This window comes from Geotrypetes seraphini, chromosome 11 (genome assembly GCF_902459505.1).
Source record: "Geotrypetes seraphini chromosome 11, aGeoSer1.1, whole genome shotgun sequence".
Classification (NCBI taxonomy): Eukaryota; Metazoa; Chordata; class Amphibia; order Gymnophiona; family Dermophiidae; genus Geotrypetes; species Geotrypetes seraphini.
The window spans coordinates 51,081,182-51,096,748 of NC_047094.1; the positions used below are offsets into that span (position 1 = coordinate 51,081,182).

The following is a 15,567-nucleotide window of genomic DNA, read 5'->3' on the forward strand; positions in this document are numbered from 1 at the left end:
TTTGCAATAAATTGACTGGGATGGACTCCTCAGACCCTTTTACCCCTATATCCTTCCAGGTTTGTGCTGGATGGTTGGCTGAGGAGCATCTATGTCCTGCATGCGATAAAGCATGCAGAGGAGGGACAGGAGCCTCAGGATTAGCCTCCTTCAAGTCCTCCAGGGCTGGGAATTCGCAGTAGCCTAAAGAAAAGGCTGTATTGCTTAACAAATATTTCTGTTCTCAATTCATGGTTGAGGTGCTGGGAACGTAACTGCAGAAGAGAAACACGAATAGTGATGGAGGAGTGGTAGACCCTGATTGATTTTCAGAGGGTCGTGTTCGTGAGGAGCTAGCTAAATTAAAGGTAGACAAAGTGATGCAGCTCAATGGAGTGCATCCGAGGGTGCTGAAGAAAATTAGGGAAGATCTGGTGGCTCAACTGACTGACCTTTTCAATGTTTCTCTAGAGTTGGGAATGGTACCAGAGGACTGGAGAAGGGCGGACGTGGTCCTTCTACACCAGTGTTCCGCAAATATTTTGGCACGGCAGCACACTAAACCTGGTGTTCCAGCCAGAAGACATCCGGAAGTGCGCAAATGTCGACATGATGATGTCACGCGCACACGTGACATCATCACTTCAACGTCCGCACATGCGTGAATGCCCTCCATCTGCGACCCTGAACCTGTCACTTCGCCGATGGTGGATCCCGGAGGAGAGGAGGAGAGATGATGGCGAGAAGGAAAGTCATCGGTGCTAGCTGACTGCCTACAGGATGTGCCTCTCGCTGCGAGAGGCACGTCCTGTAAACAGTCAGCTGGCACCGGCGCCTCTTCTCCATGCCAGCATGCTGGGGCACACCTGGTATCTGCTGTGGCACACAGATTGTGATACAGTGCTCTGCACAAAAGTGGAAGTAAGGAAGAAGTAGGGAATTACAGGCCAAATTAATGGAAATGCTTTTAAACAGAGAATAGTGAAGCTTCTGGAATCCAGTGGATTACAGGACCCGAGGCAACATGGATTCACTAGAGGTAGATCTTGTCAGAGAAATCAGATCAATTTCTTTGACTGGATAACCAGAGAATTGAGTAGAGGGAGTGCGCTAGATGTGGTATATTTAGATTTTAGCAAAGCCTTTGACAGTGTTCCACACAGATGTTTAATAAATAAACTGGGTACCCTTGGGATGGATCCTAAAGTAACAGGCTGGGTCATGAACTGGGTAAGTGGAAGGCGACAGAGGGTATTGATCAATGGAGATTGCTCTGAGGAAAGGGATGTTACCAGTGGTGTACCTCAAGGTTCTGTTCTTTTTAACATTTTTATAAACGATATTGCTGAAGGGTAAGATTTGCCTTTTTGCGGATGATACAAAAATCTGCAATAGAGTAGACACACTGGATGGTGTGAATAACATGAAGAAAGGCCTAGTGAAGCTTGAAGAATGATCTTAAATTTAGCAGCTAAAATTTCATGCTAAAAAATGCAAGGTCAGACATTAGGGCTGCAAAAACCTGAGGGAACGGTACTTGGGTGTGATTGTATGTGATGATCTTAAAGTGGCCAAACAGGTTGAAAAGGTGACAGTGAAAGCTAGAAGGATGCTAGGGTGCATAGGAAGAGTTATGGTCAATAGGAAAAAGGAGGTATTAATGCCCCTTTATAAGACTCTAGTGAGATCTCATTTAGAATATTGTGTATAATTCTGGAGACTGTAGCTTCAAAAAGATATAAAAAGGTCCAGAGGAAGGCTACTAAAATGGTGTGTGGTCTTTGTCATAAGATGTATAGGGACAGACTTAAAGATCTCAATATGTATACTTTAGAGGAAAGGCGCTAGAGGGGAGATATGAAAGAGACATTTAAATACCTACATGGCGTAAATGCACATGAGTCGATAGATGCGTGGAACAGTCTCCCGTAAGAAATGGTGGAGACAGAGACTGTGTCTAAATTCAAGAAGGTGTGGATTAGGCATGTGGGATCTCTTAGAGAGAGAAACATATAATGGTTACTGCGGATGGGCAGACTAGATGGGCCATTTGGCCTTTATCTGCCATCATGTTTCAATGGAAGCATTTTATTTCATCTTTTCACAGAAAAGTTTTGTTTTTTTCAGTTTTCCTTTATTTTTATTGAGACCAGTTACTCCCCAAATCCATAAATTACTTTGAATAATTGCTGGTCATAAGCTTTAGGAAGGTATTTTGGGGATAAAATTATCAAATAGGGGACTTTGAGCAATTTGGAAAAAGAAATTGTGAGACTTTTTGGGTTTTGTGTTTGGACAGATAAATTACCGTATTTTTTAACTCCATAAGATGCACTTCCCCCCCAAAAAATAAAAACTGGGTGGAAATGTCTGTGTGTCTTATGGAGTGAATATAACAGATTTTTTATCACCCCCTCCCTGGTCTTACCTTTTTAAATCTCCCCCCCCCCCCCCCCCCCGTTGTACTTTTTAAAATCCCCCTTAAATCTTGGTGGTCCAGGGGTTGCCAGGTCGGAATGGAGGCAGGGAGCACTGGCGGCTGGAAGTGGAGCGGCTCGTTTCCGTCTTAATCGAAGGGACTTTTTGTGCACTGTTTGCAAGTGCCGGCAGAGTCAACTTTTTTCTTTTCTTCTTCTTTTGTTTAATCCTTCTCCCATCTGTAGTGTGTGAGGAGACCAGGGGTGCTCTGAAGCCGCTTATGGCATCCCTGTGCTGAAGTTGGTGCTGGGAATGAGTTCCCCTTTCTCTCTCCTCCGGCAAGGGCAGTGGAACTGGGCACGTGCATAATGCCGTGGCCGGAGGCTCATTCCCTCCCCTATCGCCCCGGTCCATGGTCAGAGTCAAAGCTCTGATGTCCGACGTGGACAAAGCGCGTTCTGTTCCCTTTTCTCCCTCTCTTTCCTACCCGGAAAGGGCATCCCCTGCTCATCTTTCGTCTTTGGGAAGTGCTGACAGGTTTTTGTTTGTTGTCGCTCTGCTTAACTTGGATTACCTGGAGAAGTTTTCTGGTAGTGCGTGAGTCAAACAAAACAACAGACAATGCACATGAACCGAAAGCATGTAGTGACTAGAAATTAAAACAGCTGCAAGCTGCATAAAAATACCAAAAAAGAGGGAAGCCAAGCCCTCCTCCCCCGAACTTTGCTATATCAAGGGGAGAGCTTGACTTTCATTTTTATTTTATTTTTTCAATCTGATCCAGGTGTTTGAAATTATTTTATATGAAACAGCTGATTTTTGCTGCGCTTGGTGGAGGCTACATGACTTGCATTCATTTTTAATCAGTATGGCCAAAGTGGTCCAAAAGAAAAACCAGACCACCAGAGAGGGACAGGTTACACAGAGCAGGGTGGTGAGACAGGGTGCAGAGCCTAGCAATGAGTGAGGTGGGCTGGGTGCAGAGCCTAGCAATGAGTGAGGTGGGCTGGGTGCAGAGCCTGGTATATTTTGTTAAATATATTAGTGAACCATTTGGCTCAGAATATTTTTTTTTTTCTTGTTTTCCTCCTCAAAACCTAAGTGCGTTTTATAGTATAAAAAATACGGTAGTAATGTAGTTCTTCTCATTATTTGTTCCATTTCAGTTTTATTCTCTCTATGCGTAAAAAAATATCTTGCCTTGCCTTTGGTTCTGGTTATCCAGGTTACAAGAAAGAACTCACACTATTACTAATCATTTCTATAGTGCTACTGTACTGTTTTTCAAAGCTAAAGAAAGGTAGGAAGCTACAAGGATAGAGGTTTTTTTTCACTTTTATTGGTTATAAGTTTCTATTGTTGATTATAACTGTACTTAGCCTTGATTGTTAGGAGGAAATGGAAATAATTAGAGTAATACTGTCTTTTATAAGATAATACCTAACTATATGTGGAAGAACAAATTTATTTGTTAAGGTTTGATGTCTTATTTTTCATATTTTTTTTGTAATGGTGGTAATATCATATTTATATTTGAAGGTTCTTTTTCTTGTGAGTCTCCGGTGCTGGCCATGCATGAAGAAAACATTTACACAGTGGAGCCAAATCGTGTCCAAGTTCGCACCCTACAGGTGAGAGCAGAATAGATGAAAATAGTGGACTTCTTGATGAAAACATTTTGTTATTGGACAAGAAAAGAAAAGCAAGGCAAACTAACTTCAGGAAGATATCGGTCCACTTAACTAGCATCAGGTCACAGATCCATGCTCATTATATTAGTGAGGGCTTTTTTAGTTTTAATCAAGTTACATATTTTGTGAATAATAATATGAACCACATACTGTTCTTTGTGTGCGCTTCTGACTATTAACTTTTGTTTCCTTATTACCCCTCCAACCTACCCCAGATGACATCACCCCATATAGGATCCTGTACAGTCCTCAGACATCCAGTATTTCTTGCCTCCAGCAGATGGCAGTATAAGCAAATCTGTGTAGTCAGCAGAATAAATAGGCCAGCCAATTTCAAGGTCCTAAAAGAATTTGAAGAAGGTTTGATTTCTGTAGACAATGGACTTACATCCTAGGGAATCAAAACTCATTAAGGTTTGGGTCCCTTCCCCTTTAAACTCTTCTCCTCTCCTTTCTACCCCTCACTCATTTGGGGGGGGGGAAGCAGGTAGTAGTCATCTATCCTCCCCTCCCACTTTGAGAGGGGGCAGAGGTTTGGGGCTGTAAACTAAACTGCTTCCATGTCCTATAGTTTCAAGTGGAGGAAGTTTGCTGTTTGATGTGAGGGGAAGGCCCTAGCTCCTTTCTCCTGCCCTAAACAAAAGTTGCTTGAACACCTTCTAAACCTTTTTGAGTCTGGTCTCAAAATCAAATCGGTTAAGAGTTCACCTCAGTGCAACTGGCATTTACCTTTACCATGAGAGGGTTTACTTTTTTTTTAAGCTCCCAGTCATACCTCCCATGGTATCATGGGAACTCAACATTGTTCTCACTTAGCTGATGAAAGCTCCTTTTGAGCCACTTGATATTTGCCATCTATAGTACCAGACTTGAAAAGCTCTTTATCCAAGGTCAAGCAGGTAGTATATTCTCACATGTGGGTGACGCCATCAGACGTGTATTGTCAGTTTAAGTCTTTTGAAGACTGCCCATATTGCTCGTGTGCTGTCCCATTTCTTCATTTTTTTTTTCTCTGTTTTATTAGTATTCTTCAGTTCTGGTGTAAAACTTTATTTTTTTGGCCTTTGGGCTCTCCTCAGCCTGTTTTTAGGTTGGGAACATCGAGCATTTTTCGGGTTGTGATCTACTTGACCTCCCCAGACCATAGAGTCGTTTGATCTTCAGTCTGCAGTCTTTCCCTCAGTATCCAAACCTCCAAGCAGCTTCAAATAGTGTACTCGGTTCCAACGGACCATTTCAGCTACAGACCCTTATAACTGATGTGTCCAGTTTCTTGGTCCTGAACACTATGATATTTCATGCCAACTCTGTTCTAAACTGCAGAAGACGATGCTGAAGTCTGGACAGCTACAATATGAAAAACCTTTCGGTTCTGCGGGTACATTGAGACTGACTCTGACATCGACGTTCAGTGTCCTACATTTCTAGCATCGACACTGGTACTGCTGACATCGACAGTCCGGGCCACTTATGATTCATTGGTGCTGCCTCCTGGGGAAGTTTGTAAAAAGGCTAAGAAGCACAAATATCTGTCTCCCATTAGATATGCATCAACTTCATCCCAGGCATAAACCCCATCAGATAACTCGAAGTGTAGGCAAACCAAGACGCCATCATTACAATCGGTGTCTCCTCTGAGGAATCTTGACGTTGATGTCACCAACACTTCAACACCCATCAATGCTTGTGCCTTCTGTACCACATGCAAAATCAGCTTTGAGAGCTGTTGCAGAAGGAGCTTGCTGAGATGCTGCAGTTGCACATGGTACAAATGCCTAGTGCATCCAGCCTCAATCCAGTACAAGTCCTGCCTAGAGTCTTCATCAAGGGACCATTCTCAGACACTGCACCATTGATGCTCCCATTCAAAGAGACCTGCCTCTTCCAGGGAGCATAGTTCTTTGTCCCATTCTTTTTTTTTGTTGTTCTTTGTCCCATTCTTGGCATTCCTCTGGCTCCTCTCATGAATGCAAGCCTTGACGTTTATCTCAGGATGTACCTCGATGCTCTCATCGGCAATCTCCTTGGCATTCCCCTCGAAGTCTCCCTTGACATTCTTCATGTCAGAGATCTGACATCAAGAGATATGATTCTGACTTACTTTCTCATTGGCAGATGAGGTTCAACGTGGATAAGTATAAAGTGATGCATGTCGGTAACAAAAATCTCATGCACGAATACAGGATGTCCGGGGCGGTACTTGGAGAGATCTCCCAGGAAAGAGACTTGGGAGTTCTGATCGACAAGTTGATGAAGCCATCCGCGCAATGCGAGGCAGCGGCGAAAAGGGCGAACAGAATCCTAGGAATGATAAAGAAGGGGATCACGAACAGATTGGAGAAGGTTATCATGCCACTGTACTGGGCCATGGTGCGCCCTCACCTGGAGTACTGCGTCCAGTACTGGTTGCCGTACATGAAGAAGGACACGGTACTACTCGAAATGGTACAGAGAAGAGTGACTAAGATGGATAAGGGGCTGCCATACTGTGAAAGATTAGAGAAACTGGGCCTCTTCTCCCTCGAACGGAGGAGATTGAGAGGGGACATGATCGAAACATTCAAGGTACTGAAGGGAACAGACTTAGTAGATAAGGACAGGTTGTTCAGCCTCTCCAAGGTAGGGAGAACGAGAGGGCACTCTCTAAAATTGAAAGGGGATAGATTCCGTACAAATGTAAGGAAGTTTTTCTTCATCTAGAGCGTGGTAGAAAACTGGAACGCTCTTCCAGGGTCTGTCATAGGGGAAAACACCCTCCAGGGTTTCAAGATAAAATTAGACAAGTTCCTGCTGAACCAGAACGTACGCAGATAAGGCTAGTCTCAGTTAGGGCGCTGGTCTTTGACCAGAGGGCCGCCGCGTGAGCAGACTGCTGGGCACGATGGACCACTGGTCTGACCTAGCAGCGGCAATTCTTATGTTCTTATATCATCTGATTCATCTCCTCCATCTACTCATAGAAGGTATTCTTCTGAAAGTCTGTTTTTTACAAGATATATTAGACAAATGGGAGAGGCTTTACCTATCATTAAGGAGCCAGAAATAAAGCCCCAGGCAGAACTAATTGAGGCTCTAGACTAAGAATGGCCTAAAGATTATGCAAAATTAACTCTACACAACTTGATGAAAGAGGCTTTATTTAAAATCTGGAAAGCACCACTCTTAGTCCCAGTGGCTCCAGGATTTCAATGTTGTCCTGGCTTTGACTGGCCTCAGCTGCAACACCAGTCTTAGGTAGTGGAATCGGTACTTAAGAAAGCAAACAGTTTTGATGACATTAAACTGTTCAAAGTTGTTAAAACGCATGTAGACTGTGAAAAACTGCAGGAAGATCTTAGGAAATTGGAAGATTGGGCATCCAAATGGCAGATGAAATTGAATGAGGACAAATATAATCCAAATCATAGTTTTGGATGCTAGGGCCCATCTTGGGGGTCAGCTCTCAAGAAAAGGATCTGAGTGTCATCATAGATGATACACTGAAGCCTTCCACCTAATGTTCAGCGGCGACCAAGAAGGCAAGTAGGATGGTAGGAATTATTAGAAAAGGGATGGTTAACAAGACTAAGAATGTTATAATGCCTCTGTATCGCTCAATGGTTCAACCTCACCTTGAGTATTGCATTCAGTTCTGGTCTCCTTATCTCAAAAAAGATATAGCAGCACTAGAAAAAGTTCAAGGAAGAGCGACTAAGATGATAAAGGGGATGGAACTCCTCTCATATGAGGAAAGACTAAATAAAGTTAGGGTTCTTAAGCTTGGAAGAGACAGCTAAGGGGAGATTGCTGGTGATCTGCTGAAGTCTATGGCATTATCGGAAATTTAATGTCAGCACAGTATCGATCAACGGGCATTGAATTTCTGGTTTATTTTTGGCCATCCGAGACATAGCCAGCTATGCTAATATTCAGCAGCTACGTGGATGATGTCATTGAGAGCGTTCTGGCTTCTTGGACAATGGGATGATCTTTCAAGGGTTGCTGAGCAGGTATGGTATGAATCTATCAAAGAAGGGAAGAAGTGTATTTGTCAGCAGGCTGGATAATCTACAAAAGAGGGCTTTAAATTAGAAGTGATGGGGCAGGATGATCAAAGCTCCCGGGTGAGTATAAGCCCTCAGGTAAATAAATCACTTAATACCTATACATGGATGGGAAAAGGGGGCAATGTCTGGAAAGCAGTATATACTAATGCTCTAAGTATGGGTGACAAGATTCTGGATCTAGAAGCTGTGATGGAAAAAGAGGAGTTGGATATAGCGGCGATCACAGAGAATCATGTCTGGGATGTAGTTATTCCAGGCTATAATCTGTTCAGGAAAGACAGGGTAGGAAGAAAGGGAGGAGGAATAGTGTTATATGTTAAAGAACATATTAAAGCCACACAATTGCAGGATCTGCAGGGTAAGGAAGAGGCACTGTGGATCAATTTGAAAAGAGGGAATGGTGAATATATTTACATTTGTGTGATATAAAGGCCTCCTTCACAGACAGAAGCAGTAGATAGAGATTTAATAATAGACATTCAGAATATATCTAAAAAAGGAGAGGTCTTGCTAATAGGTGATTTTAACATGCCGAACGTTGATTGGGGTATCCCTTTTGTGGGGTCTTCTAGAATTAGGGAGCTCCTGGATTCTCTATAGTGAGAACTGTTTCAGCAGTTGGCAATGGAACCCACGCAGAAAGGGGTTATACTGGACTTAGTGCTTATGGGGAAAGTGTTTCAATGTTAACAATGGATGATCATCTGACATCCAGTGATCACTGCATGATATGGTTTAATATTAAAATGGGTATATAGAGAGGGCTCATTCAAAAGCAAAGGTTCTAGACTTTGTTCAGATGGGGGATTACGTCAAAGAATTATTGTCTGGTGGGAATGTCTGGAAGGAGTAGAAATACAGTGGGCAAAACTGAAAGGAGTAATTGTAAGGACGACAAACCTTTTCGTGAGGCAAGTAAGTAAAAGTAAGAGGAAAAGAAGGCCACTTTGGTTCTCAAAAGTAGTAGCTGCGAAGGTAAGGAATAAGGTTAGCTTTCATAAACTACAAAAGATCACAGAAAGCGGAAGACAGACCAAAATATCTGGAAAAGTTAAGAGAGGCTTGTCGTGTAGTCAGAAAAGCAAAGATGCAAATGGAAGAAAAAATAGCTGTCACAGTAAAATGGGGAGACGAGCCATTTTTTAGATATATTAGAGTTAGGAAGAAATGTAAAAGTGGCATTGTGAGACTCAAAGGTGAAGGGGAGGAATATGTAGAAACTGATTAAAAAAAGGCTGAATTGCTTAACAAATTTTTCTATTCTGTGTTCACGGCTGAAGCGCTGGAAGCGTGACCACAGAAGACAAACAAGACTAGGGTTGGAGGAGTAATAGACCCTGATCGATTTTCAGAGAGTTGTGTTCATGAGGAGCTAGCTAAAATAAAGGTAGACAAAGTGATGGTTAGGAAGCCTTGGAACCAGGAGAGACTATGCTGCTAAATCCAAAATCACTGAAGATCTCGGACATTTGACTGAAATGCACTGCTGAAGCCAAATAGGATTATGATTGCACTGTGACCCTAGTAGTTTTTTGCCGAATGTTACTAGTGCTATGACCACTGTCTTAGAACTGTGATTTTTCTTGAATCCCAATTGTGACGGGTGGAGGATATTGAAGCATTGTACTGTAAGTAGCATTCTAGTTGTTCTGTGACTTATCCTTCCATCATTTTGATAAATAGGGAGATGGAATCTACTTGCTGATAATTGGTCACATCAGAGTGGCTGGATTTAGGGTTTTTGGGTATGGGCATTAAGATAATTCCTCCTCTTGATTTGGGGAAAAGGTCAGTTTTTAGGTGATAGTTGAGCCATGTGGTTATTTTTCCTATGATTTCTGGGGTGGCTGTTTGATCAGGTAAGGTGGACAGTTGTGAAAAGGCTGCAGTATGCTTTGGAGTATTTTAGAAGTTGTTTTGTGTCTTTGAATTTAATCTCTTCAAAATCATTCCAAGATCTGTTTGCTGCTATTTATATAGGTGATTTTGTTGCAGTGGGCCTAGCTGGTTTGGTTGGAGGGGGGGGGGGGTAACTATTCTCATGTAGATTGAATCTTTGTTTTAAAATAGTTAGCTAGTTCTGGGTTCTGGGACTGTTGGAATAGAGGGGTTGTCACTATTTGTGATCTTGTTTGTGTTGGTTAGGTTAACTAATATTGAGAACAGTTTGTTGATTTTAAGATCATCTTCTGTGCTGATCTGTTTAGAGTAGTACTCTATCTTCTTTTGCATCAGTAATAATTTATATTCTAGGATTTTCTGGCAATACATAGTCTTGTTTTTTGGGGAGTGGTGTTTATTCTAGTAGCTCTTGGCTTGTTAGCAGACTCTTTCTAGGGACATAAGTGCTGAGTTGAACCACTTCTCTGATGATCTTTGGATCCTTTTTGCTGCATTTGAGAGGGGCTAATTTGTTTAGGATTTGTTCATTGATCATTTTCCAATGGTCCAGGAAGTCAGGGTTGGAGCAGGATAGTAATGAGAGTGGTCCACAGTGTTATGCCCCCCAAAAAATCAACCTTGTCAAATCTTGTCTCCTCAAGGCTTATTTTTGTGCACTCATGTGTCAAATTTCAGATTGATTAGACAATATTTAGAGGTCACCCCAGCATGCACTGTTTGCTTGTGTGTTGTGTATATAGATGGTTGCGCATAATTAGTTTGTATGACGTTGTCTAGTTTGTGATCTGCATCCGAAAACTAGCTCCCTGGGAAGTCAGTCTTTCAGCTGTCAACTGCTAGACTGCAGAACACCAAACAAATCCAAATGCAAGAGAGAAAAAGCAAGAACTACAAGGAGAAAATCTCCCCAACCCCCTGAAAAAAATGGGGTGAAGGGAAGAGACAGCCCAAACAACACACTACCACAATAAAGTATATTTATGATAGAAGGGAGCCCTCAGTCACACAGCTTGTAATGGGGGGACACCCCTAAAGCACCAGCTGTCACAAGCATACACTCAAAGGGGTGTTATCTGTGAAACATCCTTGGGCTACCGTTTTGTGAATTTTTTGTGATAAACCAATACACAAAACCATGTGTTAAAGGTGAAAAAATAAATAATACACTCACAACACAAGTTGTTGAGGCTGTCTCTGCCTCTCATCCAGGGGGGAAAAAAGCAGCGTCCACAATCAGCAAAGCAAGCAGAATAGTATAAACATCTACTGGAGGTACTTAGCTTCTCCGTAGAAAGTTAGCCAGCAAGAAACAAAGTTCATCCAACGGGACTCCGTTTCGAGGGTGAAAACTCCCTTCTTCAGGAACCAGCTGTGCTGTTTTTTTGAAGGCTCTCAAACACTAGCCACAGATAGTAAAGCAGAGTTGAAAATGGCGCTGAACCGGAGGGAACGCCTCCAGTGATTTAACTGCAGTAACGCGTGACATCACTCGTAAAGCAGTCACATGGTGATCAACCCAGGAGATTCAAAGACCTCTCTAAAAAATCTCCAAAATGTGTGTAAAAGTAAATAAATACTCCAAACGATAGGTCTAAAATGTAAAAAACAAAATCCAAAAACGGAAAAATCAAGTGGTGCAGTGCCATTCAATATACTTGTTTAGCCCCAACGGATGTAGGGACTGGAGCTCAAAGATCCAATATTGTTCTCTCCGCTGTAGAAAAGATAACTTGTCCCGTTCATACTCTCAGAGACCTGCTCGATAACACTCCAATGTAGGTCATTGAAAAAATGTCGAAGGTGGACACAGTGGGGAACTACGGGTAAACTCATAGATTGGGTGTTGATCCTGCTTCTGTGTTCAATAAGACGCGTTTTGATAGCTCTTTGTGTGCGCCCCACGTATAACAACTGACAAGGACAAATTATAGTATAAATGACCCATGTTGATTTGCAGTGAGTATTGGACTTTAGAGCATACACTTTGTGAGTATGGGGATGACTCCATACTTCACATTCAATGGTGGTCTTGCAAATGTCACATGTGTCACTGCATCTGTGATGTTTTCCAACACAGGTCCGAGTCCTGGGGTTTGAAGTAAATTTTGAGTGCACTACTTAATTTGCCACGTTTTTAGTGCGAGAATATGCTATACACAAAAAGAAAAGAAGGATGTAATTGGAGGACATGCCAGTGCCATCTGATACTGTGAGCAATAGTAGCAGCCTAGTCTGAAAAAGTTAGCATGCAGATGATTTTGGTGTCCTCTGAGAACATTGTATTAGATAACAATAAGTCTCTGTTGGCATATAGAGCTCTGGTATACGCGCGTTGGAGAACCTGGTGAGGGTAGCCCCGTTCTTTGAACTGGTTGTATAATATCCGTGCTTGAATTCAGAATTCACTAACATTAGAGCATAGTCTACGGATCCGAAGAAACAACTAATGGATAGAGATTGTTTCAGTCGGGTGGGATGGCAACTGGTGTAACTCAAATAATTGTTAACCTCAATTGATTTCCTGAACACTGTGGTGGTAAGTGTAGGATTCAATTTCTGAACTAGGACATCCAAAAAGGACACTTGGTTTGAGCTAGATGTCATGGTGAATCTCAAGTTTGAATCCTGGGAATTAAGCCATTCCAAAAAGAAAGGCAAAATTTCATGAGGTCCAGTCCAAATACAAAATACATCGTCAATGAACCTGAGCCAAACCTTGATGTAATTATACCAGGGAGATGTATACAAGTGCTGTTCTTCAAAAAAATAGACGTATAAATTAGCGATGCTAGGGGCAGCGGCAGTGCCCATAGCGACGCCGTGTGTCTGGAGAAAAAATTCTTATTCGAATTTGAAGTAATTATGATTTAAAACTAACTGAGCCAGCTGTATGAGAAAGTCGGCTCTAATTCGATCATGATGAACTTCCTGCAAGAAAATCCTCGATATGAGTTCTAAAGCTGTTTCTTGCGGTATTTTGGAATACAAAGATTCCAAGTCCATAGTGACTAGTGTGTAAGTGTCCTGTATGTCAGAAATCTGTTCAATAAAGGATAGAAAATGTGTGATGTCTTTTATATATGACCTGGCTTTGCTGACAAGCGGTTTCAGGAACCAGTCAATAAATTTGGACAAGGGCTCCAGAACAGTGCCTCTCAAGGACATAATGGGCCTTCTGGGCGGGGGTCACACATCTTTATGAACTTTCGGGACAACGTAAAAGATCGGACGTCGGGGAGAAGGGACTTTTGAGATATTTGGTCTCAGCTTTGGTGATTTGACTTCAGTATATGCCGTATCCAGTATGCCTGCTATGGTACTCATTAAGGCATCAGTGGGGTCCCCGGCTAAGGTGGAATAGAACCAGGAATCTGAAAGTTGCTTTTTAACCTCGGTGAGGTGCTGGTCCCTGTTGAGGATCACAATTGAACCCCCATTATCGGCAGGTTTAATGATGCATTGATTATCTCTACTCAGCTCTTGTAAAGCAGTGCGCTCCCATCTTGATAAGTTGGAATACCTTTTAGAGTTCTGTTGTAAGTTGTGTTCAAGGGACTGTATATCTCTCAGTACTAGCTCATGAAAAGTATGTAGATTTGGATCCAATGGTCCTGGGGGTTGGCACTTAGATGGCGCCCTGAAAATGGAGGAGTCTGTGTTGGACGGTTGATTTTGAAAAAAACAGTTTAATTTGAAGAGACCTTATAAAATGCTCGATGTCAAAGCGTGAGGTAAACAGGTCATAGAAAGCCGAGGGTACAAACGGCAATCCTCTGTCTAATATGGCTAATTGATCATCCGACAGAGGAATGCTAGATAAATTATTGACTATTGATTGGTGAGACCTATTGATCTGGTTTGAGGGTATGCCTGTTGTTTTGAAACATTTTTGTTGAGAAGCAAACAAACAGAACAAAGCAAAATCAGCCAAACAAAGTCCAGATACAGAAGAAGAATACATGAATACAGTACAGTGCCCAAATCCCAGAGCATCACAAAAGGGGCTGCACAAGAAAACTGCCTGATGGAAACACAGGAGGAATGCCCCCCCCCCCCATGTATAGAATACAGCAGTAACCCAACCAAGCCCTATGCACAAATAGCAGTAAAAAAAAAAAAAAAAAGGGGACGGGAAGAGAGAAGGTGCCCCGTCCGTGAGTTCGCTCCCAGAAATTGTTTTTTGTGAAAGGAAATCCCACCCCAACGGCTCAAACAAACAACCCCCCCATACATCCATTCCCTGAGAAACCCCCCCTCAGCAACTGGAGACAGAATGCCTAAACAACTCAGACAGCCTAAAAGGTCCCCCCCCCCCCACAACTCCCAAGGCCACGCATCTCCCAGTGTGCCAGCTCTCGGAGAGACTGCCTCCATTCTACCAATTCCAGAGGCACTCCCCACCTTGCCATGAGAAGAGCAACGTATGTGAAATGCCAGTGGTCAGCAGTCAATCCCTGATCCAAAAACTCCTCAGCATGACCCAAGACCAAGATGTTGTATGACCACCGGACCGGCACCCCCAGGATCAGTACAATGAAATCCAGCACCCCTTTCCAGTAATCGCTCAAAAACAGACATTCAATGATCATGTGCAATAGAGTCCTGGACATCCACCCACACTTCACACAGTCTGCAGAATCCCAGAGGCCAGCCCTCACCCCCTGTGTTCGGGTAATATAGGTGCGATGGAGTAATTTAAATTGGAGCTCCTGAAGTTGAGCATTGCGGACCCCCAGGGCTATGTTAGAAAAGCAGGCTTTGAGTATCTCAGATGTAATCACCTCCCCCATTTCTGTCAACAACCTAGAGGCCAGGTTAGTCAACTAGGTATCCTCCCGTTCAGCCCATGCCGTCCCATACCAGAAAGATAAAGAATTGAGAGCTGAGGGAGAGACAGAAAAATCTGATCCACTTTCAAGAATCGACCACCCCCCTGGTTGTTGGCGAAGGAGATCCAGATAGTAATGTCTGTAGGTATGCAAACAAGGGCATAAGAGGCAAATCCCAGGTGACGCGGAGCACATCAAATGAAGGAAAGGGAGAAGTCAGAGGGCCCACTGCAGATACATGGCCCAAACAAAGACGGGTGCCAAACCGATCCCCCACTCCCCTAGCGCCACCAACCCCTGGAGGGAAATCAGGACTCTGGCCAAGCATCCGGAAGGTCCAGTTGCCCTGCCCCCGACTCACCCGAAGGCACCATCAAGTAAACGCCTTCCGGAGGGGAGTAAACCAAACCGAATTAAGTCCCAGGTGTGGACACCTCCACTGCGGGCAAGCCAGACAAGCCAACGCCTTGTATGGCGCCGTCCAGGAGTCAAAGAGTCCCACGGGAGAAAACTTATATGGATCGGTGAAAAGCTCATGGAGCCAACGCATAAGGGCAGCAACATTATAGAGACAAAGGTCCGGTAGAGCTAGCCCTCCCCTATCTCGGCGCTGTGTGAGCTTCCACCAGCTGATGCGCGCTCTCCTACGATGTCAGATGAAAGAGCCAATAAAAGGGCGGTAAGAGTGTTCGTTGGCACCGC

At 43.3% G+C, this 15,567-nt stretch overlaps 1 protein-coding gene across 3 annotated transcripts in view; it reads left to right on the forward strand.

Annotated features, from left to right (window-relative positions):
- Positions 1 to 15,567, forward strand: part of IFT140 (intraflagellar transport 140) — a 478,284-nt gene that overhangs the window by 163,592 nt on the left and 299,125 nt on the right. For all 3 annotated transcript variants that reach the window (XM_033914590.1, XM_033914591.1, XM_033914593.1), the window contains exon 12: positions 3,937 to 4,028. In XM_033914590.1, coding sequence (XP_033770481.1) covers positions 3,937 to 4,028 — 92 coding nt within the window. The remainder of the gene's footprint in view (positions 1 to 3,936; positions 4,029 to 15,567) is intronic.